Genomic DNA, 18,082 nt, shown 5'->3' on the forward strand with positions numbered 1-18,082 from the left:
AATATTCTCCCTTCCTTCCTTCCCGTTCAAGTGTACATACTTTAAAATCTGCACCCTGAAAAAACAAGCAGCAAGCTACTCCAGGGAGCAAACCGCACACACTTACTATAAATAAGAAAAGTGCGCACAAGCCATTAAATCTCACCGTAGAGGAACGCCTTAAGACGAAATTGTCGCTTGGCAATTGCTTGGTTTTCTAATGGTTAAACTCAGAAAAGAAAACGCTTTGCAAAAATGTCCTTTGGTGAACAAAACGTATTACAGAATTTGGGTGGCGCCAATCAAGAGTCCATGGCTCGATGCATAGCCCTTTAATCCTGCTTCGCATGAATATTACTCGAAATTTGAGATATAGCACAAGTGAGAAATAACGTAATTTTGAGCAGTGCTTTGTCAAAAGTACGCCGGGGTTGGAATATAGAAATAGTGTAGGGGAACTGACTGACAAGCAGGTTAAAACTAACTGGGTCGAAGACAGGCACGCAGGCACAACAATTGCCACCCATTACTTAGGCTCTATTCTCAGCGTACTGACTGAGAAAACGCTCAGCAATACAGTTAGTTACGCCCGCGACAGCGGGAATCCTGTGGACGCAACTCGAGCCCTGGCGTGCGCGAGTAAAGACGTTTATAGGGTCCATTAGGACAAAATACAAAATTCAAAAGGACTGGGCTTGAGTATCTCACTCGGCTACGAAAGACGTTTTTGAACCAAGGAAATGAAAGGAATATTAAAACTTTCAAATTTTGCTCAACAGGGACGTGTTATAGGCAGGAGTGACGTCATATGCACCTGCACGAAAAACAATTTTCAGAGTGTTGATTGAACGCTAGCATTCAAGTGATGCAATAAAGCAGAACATTAGGCCCGGCTACAGTCGTCCAGGCATGTGTCTAAGCGTTAGTTTATGTCGGCTGCCCCTAACTGCAAAAACAAGATTTTGTGACGTCATTGAAAAGTTGCCGAAAGGTGGCCAGGAAGTCGCCACTGCTTTGCGCGCTTTCGTTAATATCTCCGATATTTGTTGAAAGATTTCCATAAATTTGGTATCACTGTTATCGCGACGGCGCATTCGTTCTAATAAGCCAGCATTGTATTTTGGGCTCCCGGCCCCTATAACGCTTCCGCCCTTAACCAACCAGGAGGGCGCTGTCAAGAAGTACCACAAGACCGCGGCCAAGAAGCACCACTACGAGCAGGACAACGAGCCTCGTAGGATGAGGAGCCGCCTGTACAACAAGAAGGTGGTGGACGACGATTACGAGCTGTACAGGGGACGCACCGTGCAGCGCAAGCCGGTCCACCAGCAGTACGATGACGACTACTACCACCCCAGGACAAGGCGTGCCTTTGTCGACTACGACGAGCACGTCTACGACCACATCCAGCGCTCCAAGTACCACGACCTTCCCAACGTCGACGCCTACAGCGTTCTTCCCGTCTACCTGCCCTGGTTCTACGAGAAGTGCTACGACGACACCCTGCTCGGACAGGAGCTGACCAGCTACGCCTGCAAGAAGACCTTCTGGCACGAGCACCGTCTCGACAAGTTCGTCCTCAAGGTCACCCTGCCCACCGAGGTGAGGAAATTCGACGAAAATAGTAAAACAGAGAATAGAATGAAGTGAGAACTGGATAATCTGGTTATTTTTATACATGGTATGAATTAGCCTGTTTGGCCGCTATCTTAGCCACAGAACTCAAAACTTTTCGGCTTTTCCTACGAGTGCAGTATTGGAGATAAGTCTTAATAGAAGCCTTGTCGATAAATCAATTACCGGGATTGCTTATTGCGAATACCGGCAAAAAATTGCAATAGCGAGCGAGAATTCTCGTATATGATCGAAGACGATGAGTTGGACAAGGACAATATAATAATAAAAAATAATAAGCAAGTAAGCGTAAAGAAATAGAAAAAAATAAAGTTATTGTCAAACAATCGCTGCGTAAATTTGAGCGAATTCCTTGTTAATATTCCGGAGTGTAGGATTTGCGACTACCAGCTGTCTCCCAGTAATGCTCCCAACTGCATTTCGACTTCCTCCGAGAGTGTAACTGTCGTAAAGTGTACAGATACAAATGATAAGTTAAATGACCTTCTAAAAAATGACCTTCTGCATGTTTTTCATCACACCTGGTGTGTTTTATTGCTGTAGAACACCACCACGCTTGACATTACTTATTACAAACTGATATTGTTTGGAGAGGCACTAATGTCGGCGTGACAGCGGTGGCTGATCTGCTAAAGGTTGACAAAATCATCTGGATGGACGTCATCGCACACAGCTCACAGCAGGCCATGCCGTGCCGCACCATCGTTATCGCAGGTGCCCAGCAAGCTGCTCAACGTGACCCACAAGCTGTACCAGACCGCCAAGGTCTTCTTCTACGACAAGCTGACCACCGAGTACGTCGAGAGCCCCGTCGTGTCCAAGGGCGAGTTCCTCGTGGAGGCCGTGCTCGAGGACCTGTTCACCGGCGTGACCGTGGCCAACGTCACCGTGCACACCCCATACTACGAGAAGGCCGTCTTCACCCGCATGCCCTGGCTCAAGTTCCTCAGGCCCACCGTTGCCCAGAGCTTTGTTGGCCAGCTGGCATCCGTCGTCAAGAAGGGATACCCCGTCCGTGAGTATCTCGAAGGATCGAAGAGGCTCAGCAAGAGAACCGATTCATTCGGAGTAGGAGGACAGACAGACAGACAGACAGACAGACAGACAGACAGACAGACAGACAGACAGACAGACAGACAGACAGACAGACAGACAGACAGACAAAGTAACTTTATTTGGCCACATCTGGGGCGATTAGGCCGGTGACGTCTTATCCGTCATCCGTATGGATGGCAGGCCTCTTTTGGAGGGGGGGGGGTGTCCAGTGCCGGCGGCCAGGCGGCCCAGGTCTTCCTGTTTTGAGACCCAATGCCCCAAGGTCAAGAAGAGGACGAGAAATACTTTTACTGGAAGGAGAGGCTGTGAGACATGAGCGCATGCAGGATTTTTTTTGAGGGTGGCAAGCCCATTGTACTGTGGATAGGGGAGAGGGGAAATTGTGCGGCTTTTGCTTGGGGAGGAGCGCGAAGGGCCCCTTTCGCATTCCCCCGCCGACGCCCATGCTGAAAGCCCATTTGGAGAGAGGAAGTGCGGGGTGGGAGTGGTGGCCTTTGGGGGCTGAAGACAAGGAACTGGATGTGTGTCTCCGAGAGCACAGACATCCGCGTTCATGTCGCATGCTTGCATGTTTTCGCCGAATTCAATCTAGGCTAGAGGCTGCTGTAGCCCTGGCAATCCTTTTGGACACGGAGCAACATTAACCTTCGCCGCCACATGTACTACACTTCCAAATATTGTTTATCGGGAATAGCTAGTTCGTCGTAATGAAGTTGAGGGAGATTTTTAACACCATCGCGGGTTGTTCTCAGAGCACGCGTGACACTGGACGCCCTTTATCGCACTTCAGAAAACCGACAACAAAGGACTTGAAGGAGCATAGCTGAGGCTAGAATATATATAGATATATATAAAAGAACAGCTGCCCTTTTCATTCCTACACTCAGCGTTTTGCGTCTGTGCAAAAGTGCCGTTCACCTAGCTCCTTTTGAGCTCGCGATTCACGTCACGACGCCCAACTCGGAATTTTCGTTTTGACCTGAATTTTCTGTTACTTATTCCAAACTGTACTGAATTCAAGAACAATGTCCCTTGCGCCAAATGTAAGCTAAAGTAATGGATGTTTGAAAGAGTCCTGCTTCAAAGGTGCATGGTAGGGACGCTGCTACGGTGACACCAGGAACAACATAATTTCAGAGAAACACAGGCTGGATCGGAATGCGAATGTAAGCACATCCACGCAAGCATTTTTACAGCAAAACGGCATACCTCTACCGCCAACGGTTTCCTCTCCATGGGTGAAAACGCCAAGGCGCCAAGGCCTAAGACACCGAGAGCATGCGTCATGCTAATCAAGCATACAACATAGAGCTCAAAATTCGTTCAAGGAAACCACAAAACCAGCGTCGAAACCGCATTATGGATGATAAGACGTCTGTGATCAATGGGACCCCCCCATGTGTTCCTGGTAAAGATTATGTTTGCAGATTATCTTTGAAGGCTAGGCAGGACTAGTGTCACTGAAGAGAGCATTTGAAACGCCATGAGAATTGCGCGGAACGACGACACCGAGAGGAGACAACAGGAGACAACAGTCGTCGTTCCGCGCAATCCTCATGGCGTTTCAAGTATCAGACCAACTAGCCCGTCAACAAATCTTCCTGAACAGAGCAGTTCTTGTGTAAGACGACGAGCGCACGCGTCAGGGTAGGGGGTACCCAGTCTCTGCCTTCAGAAAAGCCGCACTTAGTGTCAGTAGATATGGTATTAAGTACTGCCACTCAGGCTCGCAAGTCAGCAACGGCGGCCATTTTGCCGTTCATCGGTGTTGCGAGATTGCTGCGTCTACGGCCTCGTGGTTAATGCCGCCACGGATAATTCGAACTACGCGCCACCGCGCCGGCAGCTGGGGGCCTGACGCATGGCCAGAGAAACGGCCCCGCTGCCTGCACACAAGGTTGCGTCGCCCCCGGAAAGGAGGGAAAAACAGGGAGAAGTTAAATTGTGTAAGAGAAATGAGAACAGGAGTTCAGGGCATCAGTTCTGAGGTCAGAAGCACAGCACCTGTCGATGCCCGCTAGCAACAGTGCGGCCATTGCTCAGAAGTAATGACCGGATGGAATGCTACCCCTCTCTTCTTCACTTTTGGAGTGCGTCAATAGGAGGCCTTCCGCTACATTCGCCCGTTAGGGAAAAAAAGTTCTAGCTTCCCCCTTCAGGCATAAAAGACAGGTTCTAATCGTGGCCTTATCCAAGCAGTCAGTTTTTGACATGCTCTACGGCTCCACAATCGCATTCTAGCGCTTTTGTGCGTCAGTTTCGTTAGTTAGAACTTTATATTATCCAGAAAAATATTTTTTATGTTTAATTCGGCCCCAATTACAGCCACCTGCCACGTGACCCCGTACTACGTCAAGACCTTCGACAACGTCTCCGTGCCCCTGGAATCCCTCAAGAAGGACGTTCCCCACGTTCTTCTCCGCCATGCCGTCGATGAGCCCGAGTTCTACGTCCTTTTCGAGCAGAAGAGTGAAGAGGATCAGGTAGGGGAGTCAATCAATCAATCAATCAATCAATCAATCAATCAATCAATCAATCAATCAATCAATCAATCAATCAATCAATCAATCAATCAATCAATCAATCAATCAATCAATCAATCAATCAATCAATCAATCAATCAATCAATCAGTCAACATTTCTTGGTTCTAGGATATCCCTAATGCTGAAATGCCTTTGTACATATTGTAAAACAATGCCACTAGCAGCTCCGGTAAACGCCGTAAAGGGCCACGTGACCCTTCCTGATAATCGGTTTCCTCACAAAGCGAGCTTCCCACCCCGCTGCAGGTACTGAGGGTTATCCTCAAGAACCAGACCCTGATCACGCTGACGCCCCCCAAGGACCAGCAGACGTACCACGTCGAGGTCAACGGAACCCTGCTCACCGTCGAGCCCCTCAAGTCGCACGTGCTGCAGTACTACTTCAACTACACCTCGCAAGTGCTCCTCTACGTGACCGCCCACAAGGACGTCGCTCCCACCCTGTGGCTGAAGGTTGTCGACTCCGGACTTGTCCTCGCCTACAACGGAAGCAGCGTCGTCGTCCACGTAAGCCTGCCTTGTGAGCCGAATCTCGGCGGAGGTCTCAGGGAGGTGCTGCAGCCAGGGGGGCTTGCGTCAACGTGGAGCAGTTTCCCATTTGTTTGATCAGCATCTCAGGGCACGCGCATGGGCTTGTGAGCACATTGCGGAGTAACGAGGGCGCTCGACCTCAAGCTGCGACTCGCTGCGTCAGTGTCCGTGTGCTAGACTAAATGCACCACAGGAGAACGAGTAAAAGGAAACAGTGGTAGGCGCGAGTGCAGAGTAAAAAGAGCTAGGTGGGTTGAATTGTTTGGTTTCTTCTTGCCGCAAAAGGATGCATTTCACACAGACTGCTACAGGACTTTATTTTAAGAGGGAACCGTCACGCCAGAGCTACACAAAACCCTGCGGCATGACACCCGCGGGAGTATAAAACGAACCTATGAAAGAAATGTACAAAACAAAGTTAGCGGAACACTTTTCCCAGAGTATCTACACATATCCCTCCACAGCGCCGCACCTCAGAGCCCAATTGTAGCTTCGGCGTGTAGGAGAGAAGTCAGAACCTTCGAACTTTTTTTTGGAGGATGGGTGGGTGGACGAGTTTTCTACATTAAAGAGTATCGCACGTCATTTTGTAACCCCTCCTTCCTGATATGGTTAAAGACGACACCACCATCGCTAGCTGCGCTGTTACTAAGCTCCGGGATAACTGCAACCACCACTGATATCCATGAATGCGTCCTGAAGCTCGCGTTTCTGCCCCCCCCTCCCCCCTAGATTGTTTTGTAGATGACCAGGTTGGCTTGGCAGGGTTCGACTCGACGGCGTGCCAACTACGCTGTAGAGGAAAGGACCATGACATTGTCCGCTCTCCCCGCGCAGGTTCAGTGGCCCAAGTACAACGGTGCCATGTCCGGCCTGTGCGGCGACAACAACAAGGAGCACCAGCACGAGTTCGTGACTCCCGAGAAGTGCGTCCTCACCGAGGCCGAGGACTTCGTCAATGCCCACTCGTTCGAGTACAGCAAGACTCTCAAGGGACTCGTCTTCTGCCCGCCCGGAGTGACGCCCAAGGTGGGAACTCCCTTCGTGACCCGCCCCCAGACCATCATGAGCAAGATCCGCGGATCCAAGAACGTCAAGGGCCGCAGGATCCAGCTCCAGAAGGACGATGTCGTGGGTGAGTGACACGCCAAACAGACGTGGGCAGGCAGACGCAGGTGGAGGCGTCGGCTCTGGCTATGTTCAATGCTGGCGAACCGGCGCCTTCTCAGGACATTGTCCGGAACATCCAAAGCGCGCACGCGGAGTCCCGAAACTGTTTTGTATGAACGCAGAGTTCCAGGATTGTATGGCTCACGCTGAGAAGTGGGCCTGTGTAAATGCTCATCTTTTTCAACTGTACGTCGGAGGCTTTCCGGGGTTTAGTGACATGGGCTGGAAAACTTGGAACTTCCTGCAGAACGACACATAAAAATCTTACGGGGCCGTACGCCTTACTTAGTTAAAGGTACAATTTTTAAAGCGAAGCTTTGTAGGCCTCACTGATGGCGGTCGAGGTCGCGTCAACACGCACTACCTGGAAGCGGACTTTACACAACGGGTACAATTAATTTCAAAAAACGACGATGATGATTAGCGAAGGCACATCAAGCGCCAAAGAAAAAACGCTTCCTGTGGTTGGAGTCGAACGCGGGTCCCTCGCGTTATGAAGTCGATATCTATCCTATTTCGCCATTCCGACACGGTCAAAGCCGCTTCGCCTTTTGACCATCTTTCTCTCAAGAAAAGGGCTTTGATTTTTTTTTGCAACTTTTTCCCCGCGCAGAGGAGGTGTTCGGTGCCGAGGTTGAGGGCGTGACCGAGAGGCGTAAGGTGCTCTACGAGTCCGGCAAGACCTGCGTCAGCCTGGTCAAGGTCCCGGCCTGCAAGCGCGGCTTCAAGCTGGCCCAGACCGAGAAGCGTGAAGTCGAGTTCGTGTGCTTCGAGAAGGATCACCCGCAGCTGAAGAAGATGCTCAAGGACATCCAGGGAAAGCGCGACCTGACCCTCGAGGTCGACCCCACCTTCACCAAGGCCGTCGATGTCCCCGTCACCTGCGTCCCCAAGAAGATTTGAGAACTCACTGATATTGCCCTAGCGTGGGCTGTAGAAAATAAACTATGACTGCTTTTTTTATTGAAGCGCATCCCCATCTCCCTGTCTCTTGACATGAGCACATGGAACAGAAGAGAACACAGGGATGGCACGTTTGCTGCTTGCAAGAGCCTGCCACGCCTGGTGGAGTTCCCTTGAACATTTTTGAACAAGCAGTCTCTCACTTGAAAGTCCCGGACTTGGAGTAAACGTTTCCAGTATGAGAATTCGGTGTGAGATAGCAGGGGAACCAGTATTTTTTTTTTTTGGGGGGGGGGGGGGGGGGGGACTTAGTTTGAGATTCATAATCCTGGCTGGCGACCTGGGTTCGAGCGAAAAATTCTTGAGCCGCCGCAAGGTTCCAGCTGGTCAGCTGATCCCCCCACTGCTTGTAGGTAGTGTGAAGGACTGGTGAAAAAGACGGAGATCGCTGACACTCCCATACCAGGTGGTATAAGATGCCACGAAATGGGCAGTGGGCACAGGTCATGTAGTACTGAGTAGGGTAGATTCTGTTGGTGAGGATACAGTGAGTGATGAGTTTGTAACATTTCTTGGGTAGTGGCTTCGTGCCGAGTGCGGCGAGTGACCGACTGATTAACTTTCGGGCTGATGGTAATGACGAGACACATGACTGGCTCATCCAGGGAGCGATGGTCATGTTCAGACAGGGAACTTGTGTAAGCCCCGTGCCAGGGCGGATGTTGCATGACTGGGGATGCCTAATTAAGAGAAGGGAGATATAAAAATTCCTATTTGTCGAGCAGAGGCTGATGTTTGGGCCTCGCCAGTGAAACGCATCCCTAGTCCGTGATTCCTTGGATTCGGCTGGCTTTCCTTGCCCGGGTCACCAGGTTCCCAGCCTAAAATCACATCAGGGATACCGCAAAAACCTAACGAGAATTCTTGTCGTACGACAAAAAACTTTGTTGTGACAGCATAAGTCCTTTTGTTACGACAAATCCATCTGTTGTAACGACACACATTTCTGTCGTAACGACAAAGTCAGTTTTCTCCACGACAAAAATTCCTGTAGTTGCAGCAGAACTGAAATTTACGCTTCTCTTCACAATGACCGATAAAATTCAAACCATGTGCAACTACCGATGGGACATCAGGATCACGAACAGGCAGAAATTCGGCACGACGGGACATCAAAATGAGGACAGGAATACGACACATGACAGAACATATCAGAATCCAGGCACGACAAGAATACGACAAGACGACAGTACGATACGCGAAAATACGACAAAACTAGAGAAATATTTCTTGTCGTCTTTTTCGACTGGGTTGGGCTGGGTATCCGAGTCAGGGATGGCTAGGGAAGCCTTTCACTGCTCGAAGGTGGAGTTGGGAAGTGGAGGCAGGTCTCAATTTTTTAGATGCGGAGCATCTTACAGTCTGGGCATGTCCCGCGTCGGCGTCCGCAGTCACACTGCGCATGCGCAACTCTCCTCCTTCCCGCTCTCCCACAGCTGCGTGATACTCCCGCCACTTCTTCTCTCGTACCAGCTGCGTGCACTTCGCTTTCGCTTCTCCCGCGTTCTCGCTTCTGCTTTCGCGGCGCATGCTCGGCGCTTGCGCATCTCTCCTCCTCTCGTCTCCTCTCCTTCAACCTTGAATGTAAATCGGGTAGCGCGCTGCGCGCGTTCAGTTCAGCGCTTGCTGCGGTTGACTCCACTTCACTCCGTTCTTCCGATGAAGTGTGATGGAAGTAACAGTCCCGTCAGTTAGTGGGTTGGCGCAAGCAAGCGTAAGCACCACCCCACAAACAACACAACGGAAACACAGCGGAACCCCGAGTTGCTCCGCATCTACTCAGCGTTCCCTTCGGGAAGATGGGGTTAATTTTTCTGAGATCGGTAACATCGAAGTTTTTATGCTAACTGAAACGTGGTATCAGAACGCAGAAGACGTCGTCCAACTAGAAAACTACAACACATATTTTTTCCCGAGTGCCAGTCGGCTGAATTTGGGGATTCTGCTTCTCGTTTGGAAGGAATAATCTTCAATACGGGGGCTTTTCCTAATGACGTCTTAACCGGGTAATATTCGATGTTTTACCAGCTCTCATAGAGCAGCGCCTTTTGGTGTGATGGCGTAAGGAGAAAGCAATGTTTGTGCCTCAAAATCATCGTAATGATTCGCATCAACACCTAGGTCACGGTGGGATCGGCGGAAAAGCTAAATTTGGCCGGCATTGATGCGAAGCGGTGGTGTTTGTGGTAAATCTCAGAACGCATCACTGGGGTGCGCTGTGCACCCACCGGAGGTTGGGGCGAGTTCTGGTGCCCTTAATCCTTATGACTTACGCAGAAGTTCCGACACGTTAAAGGTTGCGGGAAGCATGGGAGGTATATGGCTAAGAACAGATTGAGCCGCAAGCAACTGATTTAAAGTGGGGCTTCTTAATTTGTTCGGTAAATATTGAATTAGATAACCCTATTGAGAGGAACGCCTTTGTAAAAAAACACCGCCTCTTTGAAAGTCGCTGAATCATGTATTAGGTAACTTTGGATATTCTCACGCAGCGCTCTTAACATTAACTCATGACGTGCTAAGTTACTGTTTGACCTGATATTTTCCTGCTCGCAAAGTGCGTTTTCCTGATATCTACATCAGCATATGCATAGCGTCTAACAGAGTTCCGGTAATTATCCGATCCTGTTTTGTGGCTTGCTACTTGCTAAGTTCATTCCTCGTGCACACACGCGCACACTGTTGACATGAGGACGTGAAGAAGTTATGATTCTGGCTCTATACGTTGAGTGCACTTAATGTGATATGCGTGTGTTATGTAAAATTTTGACGTCCTACTTGAGCACAATGAAAGTTTGGCTTGACGGCCTTCACGTGAGCAAAAACTCGGTAAATGGGCTCGCAATGTCTACCCGGTTAAGGCCAGAGCTATAAACTATTTCAGTTATCGCCAGCGGATAACTGATCGCCAGCGGATTACCCAGGTCAACCCATGAATACATTTGGGTCTCTTTATGAATACAATCTTAACGGCACGATGTTCACATCTATACAGGGTATATCGCGGGAGAGAGGGCTCGGCTGTCTTTCGCTGTGAGCCGCAGTTGCACGAGAACAGGGGTATTGGCCGCTGGTCGTGGTGACTTGTTAGCGGTATTTCCGTTGATGGGAATATGGCTGGTCGCCCTTCGAAATGTAGGATAGCGTTGGTGCACCATTGTCGCTAATAACGCACTGTTTTTAACTAAATCGACTTTCTTATTCTATTTTTTTTTTCGTTTCCACTGACTGCAATTTGTACATCCCCCATGTAGGTGCTGTACAAGTGTTTGTACCATGCAAATTTTTGTTTTTCTATGATATGCATAGCTTTGCTTATATGATTTCACTTTTGTATGCCCCTTTCTTTTCTGTTTTCCCTCCGGGGTTGAGAACTTGAACTGTTTAGTTTGCCGTGGAAGCATCTCGTGAATTTCGCCTTTATTTCACACATGTCTATTTCTGTCTATGTGTTCTGAATACGTTTATCCATGTGTTATAGAAAATTCGCTCCAATCCACGCTGTGAAAGTGCTTGGAGAGAAAAGCTGTAAACAACAACCACAAAAATTGTCCATGCGACGTCACTTGAATTCACACACGTGTCTCTACAAAGAGTGAAACCAGAGGTTCTGCCAGCCGTTACCTGGAATTCGCGAGGGCGGCATCCCGAACAACGCAGCAGCGTCGGCCACGGCCCGGCTAGAGCGGCGGACGCCGCCGCTGTAGCCCGGCCGTGCGTCCGCAGAAAGAAAACGGAAAGGAGCGTCTTTCGGAGGGTGAGACAGCGGAATCTAGCCATCCTGATGTGCTAACTCGGGGCTACACCACCTCGCGGCACAAGCGCACACACCGAAACAGTTCGGCACGTGAGCTTTGTGATTCCCATTTCTAACGATTTATAGTTAGTTTAGTAAGTTTGAGAACTGCGAGAAACCTGAGGGAACTGTATTAATCGCTATTTATCAGAACCATTTGCTTCTTTCGCTTTTTGTAGTACCTGTTAAAATACAAGCGAATTGGTATTCGCCAATTAAAAAAAAAAAACGGAGTACCATTCGTGGCAAGCAGTGCGCAAAAGGTAGCGTTTCTCTAGCGGCCAGATGTCTGTATGTGGTCTCTACATTTCGTTTTCCCGCCTTGCAAACCAATCCTTAAGGTATCTTTGTCGTACGACGACTACATTTTCTCGGGTCCGGGTTACCCAGGAGGTGCCGTCGAAGAAGTTAAGCCGCGCGAATGAAGCGCGCAATGGACGCGAAGCTGCCCCATAACACGCCCAAAACAACCGTCGCCAAAGCAGACGACAAAGCCAACGCGCCCGCCAGGGTGAGCAAGCTCCTGCGCGCGGGGAACGCTGGGTAATAGCGCCCATTCGCCGCGCCATCTGCACAGTGTTCCGTGAGTGAAAGCGCCCTCCCGCTCCCCATCCGCGTTGGGGGTTTTTCGTGGCGCACGTCACGAGGAAACCGTTGGCTGGTAGAGGTAGAAAGCTTTGCTTTAAAATTCTATAGCTGCTCGCCTTGTAGCCGGGGGTGGGGGCATTGTCAGGCTTCGAATGCAGCTTTTTCTATCGCATCCTCATGTTTCTTCTTGCAAACATAAAAGCGCTCGCGCGCGCGCGAGCATGCGTGCGTGCGTGTGTGTGTGTGTGTGTGTGTGTGTGTGTGCGTGTGTGCGTGTGCGTGTGTGTGCGTGTGTGTGCGTGTGCGTGCATGTGTGTGTGTGTGCGTGTGTGTGTGTGTCTGTGCGTGCGTGCGTGTGTGCGTGCATGTGTGTGTGTGTGTGTGTGTGTGTGTGTGTCGGACGAGGCCAACGTTACTAGATAGGAAAATAATCTAGTAACGTTGGACGAGGCATTTTATTTTACGAACCGGCGGTGTACGTCGACATAGTGGAGTGCTTGTAATACCGTCGGACAGCAGTGTAGACACAGTCTTTTATTTGTCCTTTTCGCACTGTCCAAAAGCACGCGCTGTGAAGCCACGAAGGCGCACGCTCATTTTCCCTTTTACCCGTGTGTTTCACCCTCTAAACGCACACACCATGGGAACCCCGAGAGGCGCGCGTTCTTCTTGAGCTCTATTCTTTCTCTTTCCACTGTTTCTAACGACTACTGTTTCTAACAACAAGCAGAGCAACAAAGGCGACTTCTTTTTTTCTTTTTTACCTGTACCCAGGCTCCGCCTGTGCTTTATTTCTGTCATTTTCACCACTTCAATTTGTGTGTGTCTTGTCGCTTGTTTGTTTCTTGTATTTTGTTTTTATGTAACTATCCGTGCGCCAGCACTCAGGCCTCTGGCTGTTCCTGGGCACGTAAATCAACATGATTGATTGATTACTTGATTGATTATTATTATTATTATTAGTGAGACGGTGCGCTGGGCAGGTCGGACCTGGATATTCGAACACTCCTGGTCACCCGAGCTGCTACCGTCGCTGCCAAACAAACCGGTGGCCCCCACGCCCCACGAATCCACAGGCTTGAAAGAGTCTCACTCCCTGCCCCCCCCCCCCTCTCTCTCTCTCTCTCTCTCTCTCTCTCTCTCTCTCTCTCTCTCTCTCTCTCTCTCTCTCTCTCTCTCTCTCTCTCTCTCTCTCTCTCTCCCTCCCCCCCTCTCTCTCTCTCTCTCTCTCTTTCTTCTCTCTCTGTCTCTGACAGACATTAACAAAACTTGTTGAGCTACTTGGTTCGTGGTTGTAATAGATAGAAGAATAGGGCGCTAAACGGAAGAAGATGAAGGAAGACGCCAATTTATGTGTTTCCTGTCTCCCTTCGTCTTCATCCGTTTAACGCCCCATTCGTCTATCTATTGACACGCGTATTTGGCATCTAGAACGGGGGATGAGAAAGAGTCCCACACCATGAGAGAAAAATAAACGTTTCGTATCAGCAGCCCTCGCGTGGCATTTATTGGTTCGTTCCCTCGGAAGGGTGCGGGCTGCACTATTCCATCATCGAGGCCACTCTCGTCGACTGTCGGTGCGCGAGCAGGGTGAGTGCACTGGCGCAGGTCGCCAGGAGAGCGGCTCCCCAGCCGCCGACGTTGGCCCAACCCCCCGCGGAGCAGTAGGTGGCGCCCAGGCGGTGGAGAAGCTCGTTGCTCAGGTCGGTCACCTCTGGGACCAGAGGTGCGCAGTGGTGCCTGTCCGCCGAGTCGTTCAGGCATTTGCGGTAGCCCACGAGGTCGCTGCGAGTGGGATGAGGGAAATGTGCAGGGCCTCGTCACTGGCGAAACGGTTCCCGTAGAAGCACTGAACGGTCCATACCATTGGTCACATTTCAGGACATAACACAGTACTATCGACTCGACAGACGACAATTCCCTGAACCTCACTCCAAGCTGTCCAAATCAGAAGAAATGACTCTTCGTCGCATCCAAACGAATACCTCCGTCCACCCAATTCGCTTACACCACAAGTTTCCCACTCAATTTCGCGCCCAATGCACTTTTCGCTCTAAGCTTGGCACACTTGTCCACATTTTATTAGAGTGTGCGCATAACCCTGACCTCTCACCCTTTCCTTCCCCCCTCCCCCTCCATGAGCTGTGGGAGAACCGGATTACCAGCGACCACCCGGACGTCCAGCAACTACTGGCATCTAGGGCATCGGTCGCCCGGTCATCACTTGGATTCGCGGACTAGGGAACCACTCCTACTTTATGGCCCATTAAAGTTTCGTAGGATTCACGAATGTTTAGAAATAGCTTACGGTCCACTACTGGTCAGTTCCCGGAATTGCACGTCCAACCCGAAGGCCGATTTTTCTGCAAATTTGATTCAGGATGGCTATCTCCGAGTATGCCCACAAATCTAAGGCGCTCGTTGCCTAATCCTAAGCGTTACTCGTAGCATTCTTCTTTTCATAATTTGCGGAGCCCGTTATAAATCAACCGCACAAACAAGAAACGCCGTGAGGTATAGGCGACACACACAGAGGACGGCGGAGCTGCTTTCGATAAAGACACCCTGTTTTCCCGTTATCAAATAGTTGCGAAGCAATGTTAGACGGCATGTCCCTAATATTTAAGTGCTCTTCCAAGAAAAATGGGAGCACGCCACCGAAATCGACTAGTGCAGCTGAATGCAGAGCACGCGCATATTTATTTTGAGAGCCCTCTTGCTTACGCTGCCCGTTCTATTGCTTTTATCGGAGTACTCCAAAAGCATTGAATGACTCTGGTTTTATTAAAGCGAAAGCTTTCTTAGGGGGACCAATAGCGTTCTGTCAAAAAACGAATGCATTTCCTCGTAGACCGGTTGGTCGACCGAAAAGCGGTCATAAGATCTCCAGGCACACGGCGCGTGCGCGGAACCTCCGGGCTTCCGTGGTGTAAAAATGGTTACTTTGAACGGTTATAGAAAAGACAATACAATCATCAATCATGATTGAGAAGGAGTATTATAATATACTTTTATTTTATAAACCACGTACCGGTATACGTTTAGATGGTTCGTAGATGCGTTTACTTAGTGCGTAAAAATCGTCTCATGGGATCCCTCTTTGTTTGCAATTCGGGTCTCTGAAGATTTGACGATCGATTGGAGTCGCCTTTAGCAAAGGTTGGACGCGCTTTTAGCTTTCGCTCTTCTCTCAAACTTCTTAAGTTAGGGATATTTTCCACTCACTCATTAAAATGCGGGTTTCTGGTCCTGGTCGCTCGTATTCAAAACTACTCCTTGAGCATCTGACGCACTTGTTAGTGGATCTTCAGGAAGTCATATTTGTATGTTTCGGAGTGTTGAGATTGTCTTTAGTACACACGCACTTTTTTTAGCAAGCTTTCGGGCTTCTCACAACTTCTTTTAGGAAGGAATGGTAAAGTTTTTACCGGTGCTTCACCATGCATAGGCGAAGCACTGGTAATAAAACCAAGAGAACTGCCAGCGTAAGCAAGAGGCCGCCCATTATATATATATATATATATATATATATATATATATATATATATATATATATATATATATATATATATATATATAAATGATGCGGGACACAGAAAAAAATTCACAAGACGGGCGCTGACTCGGAACTAGTATTTTGTTAGAAAGTAACACAAATTTATAGCCGACACGTACAATCTGATGTGGTGAAAAGAAACAGAATTTGAATGCTCTGTTAAAACCGCGGAAAGGCCTGAGAAACGCTCACAGAGCTCACCACATCAGATTGTACATGCCGGCTATAAATTTGTGTTCCTTTCCAATAAAATATTAGTTGCGAGTCAGCGCCCGTCGTGTGAATTTCTTCTGTTCCCCTCGCCGTTTATTGGGCTGTTACTTTCCAGCGTGAATACGTACCAACTAGCCCAACTTTCGATTTTGCTGCTATAGTTTCAGCTACTATAAAAATGGCAGCACCGTGGATGATGGCGAGGGTGCGGAGTACGAGGACTCAAAATGACATCCAAGTTGCGCCCCAAGTGACATACTACCGTCATTCGATTTGAGCCGTGAGTTGCACGTTGATTATTCCCTAAATGAAACTGCAACTCAAGGCTCAATTCGAATTTCGTTCGATTTTCGCTTGATGGTGGTGTGCGCACGGATGAACGCGGACGGACATTGGGAGGTACCAAGGTACTCTGCGCCGTTACAGGCGAGGCAGTAAGCATTTTGACTCTCGGGTACTAACTCACGGTCATAGCCCAATCATTCCACTTCCGGCCACCGAGGTGAAAGGACGTGTAAACATGTGCTTTGACGGAGCGGCTTTTGCGGCCCAGGCTGGCCTCGGAAACAGGGTGCAAGTAGCTAAAGAAGATTATCCGAATATCTTGCCTCAACTGCCAACCGGGCGCATTGTGGTGAATACGTCTTTTTGATGCTGACGTGAAGGCACGCCCCTATCGTGTCGAAGATTTTCGGGATACGCTCGCCCGACCGGAATGCTCCCGGATGTCGTTGTCCTGGGGGCGTCCCAGATTAACCATGTCGGGCCGTCACCTTTAACAACACAGAAGCGACGAAGAAGACGCTGGCTTTAGGCGAGCAGGAGGTAAAGGGACACCGCTGCCTCGTCATCGACCCGCAGAACCAGTAGGTGAGGTTGAAGCTTGACTGGCTGCTGCAAGGGATTGACGACGAGGACATCCGTACCGCATTCGCGGTTTTCGGGAAGGTGACTGAAGTCACCAAAGAGCTGTGGCGTGTACAAGGTGTGCATGACAAAGGCTCAACGACTAGGACTGTTATACTGAAGTTAAAAACCGATGTTAAATTGGACGACCTGCCACACCAGATCCGTGTTGCGGGCGAGCTGGCGCTGGTGGTCGCCACGGGCAGGCCCATACGATGCCTGCGGTGCCACGGGACGGGGCACGTCCGAAGGGAATGCAAGGTTCCCCGCTGCTCCCGGTGTCGGCGCTTTGGCCACATGGACGCGCAATGCGTTCGCACCTACGCCGACGTCGCGAGGCCAGTAGGTGGTGATGTCACCAGCGAACTCGTCATGGACGTGAGTGAGGCTGAGGAAGCTGCACGTGGCACGGGAGACCAGGTGACCAGCGGCGGAACCTCAAGCACGCACCTCCCAAAAGAGGAAATCGGTCCGAAGACGCAGGAGGCTCAAGTCGGAGCCGTGCTTCAACCGCATGCAAGCAACCCTGCGTGTGTACAGCTCACGGAAAGCCTCGACGGCGGAATGCTCCACAGAAAATGGACGAAAGCAACGCGGCCGCTACCACACCACGCACGAAGCCCAGCCACGACGAGGCGGGTGAAGGGGATCCTACGACCGAGCCTGTAAGCACCGAGGAGCCGCCAACTAAGACGAACTTGATTCGACGGGCGTCCTTTTTGCGAAGGTCTAACACCCAAGACCGGACACTCCCACCAACGCCACCCCCGCAGCAGCAACCACACGGCTCGTGCGAGGTGGAGCCCGGGGGGCGTGTGACGACGCCATGACGCGAACACGTACGCGCCATGCTCTCGGTCTCCTTCTTTAAATCGAAAACTGTATGGAAGGCTCTCTAAACATCGGCACGTTGAATGTCAGAGGTCTAGCTACCGAAAAAAAAGCAAGGGCCGGTGCATCGCCTTTTAACGGAACGGGGTCTAGATGTCCTGGCCATTCAGGAAACGAAAATTGACGAAGAGGAGGAGACTGCGAGCATGGTGGACCGTTTCTCATTGCGTCATTACGCCTGCATAAGTCATGCCGTCGGCTCTTCAGCCGGGTGTGTCTTGTTTCTCAAGAAGTTGCCTGGCTTGGAGGTGCAA

The 18,082-nt window shown here is 50.1% G+C and overlaps 2 protein-coding genes across 2 annotated transcripts in view; one reads left to right on the plus strand and one right to left on the minus strand.

Moving 5' to 3' along the window:
- Positions 1 to 7,888, plus strand: part of LOC144162249 (uncharacterized) — a 34,059-nt gene extending 26,171 nt beyond the window's left edge. Inside the window, exons 22-27 of the mRNA XM_077692709.1 lie at positions 1,144 to 1,581; positions 2,329 to 2,629; positions 4,996 to 5,153; positions 5,461 to 5,721; positions 6,583 to 6,880; positions 7,529 to 7,888. Of these exons, the coding sequence (XP_077548835.1) occupies positions 1,144 to 1,581; positions 2,329 to 2,629; positions 4,996 to 5,153; positions 5,461 to 5,721; positions 6,583 to 6,880; positions 7,529 to 7,818 (1,746 nt within the window). The 3' untranslated portion in view covers positions 7,819 to 7,888. The remainder of the gene's footprint in view (positions 1 to 1,143; positions 1,582 to 2,328; positions 2,630 to 4,995; positions 5,154 to 5,460; positions 5,722 to 6,582; positions 6,881 to 7,528) is intronic.
- Positions 7,889 to 13,785: 5,897 nt separating this feature from the next.
- The window catches only part of LOC144161829 (uncharacterized), a 38,503-nt gene continuing 34,206 nt past the window's right edge, over positions 13,786 to 18,082 (minus strand). The window contains exon 7 of the mRNA XM_077692422.1: positions 13,786 to 14,047. Within this exon, the coding sequence (XP_077548548.1) occupies positions 13,804 to 14,047 (244 nt within the window). The 3' untranslated portion in view covers positions 13,786 to 13,803. The remainder of the gene's footprint in view (positions 14,048 to 18,082) is intronic.

The sequence above is a fragment of the Haemaphysalis longicornis genome, unplaced genomic scaffold, assembly GCF_048455015.1.
Source record: "Haemaphysalis longicornis isolate Haplotype H1 unplaced genomic scaffold, Haemaphysalis longicornis Haplotype H1 scaffold_12, whole genome shotgun sequence".
Classification (NCBI taxonomy): Eukaryota; Metazoa; Arthropoda; class Arachnida; order Ixodida; family Ixodidae; genus Haemaphysalis; species Haemaphysalis longicornis.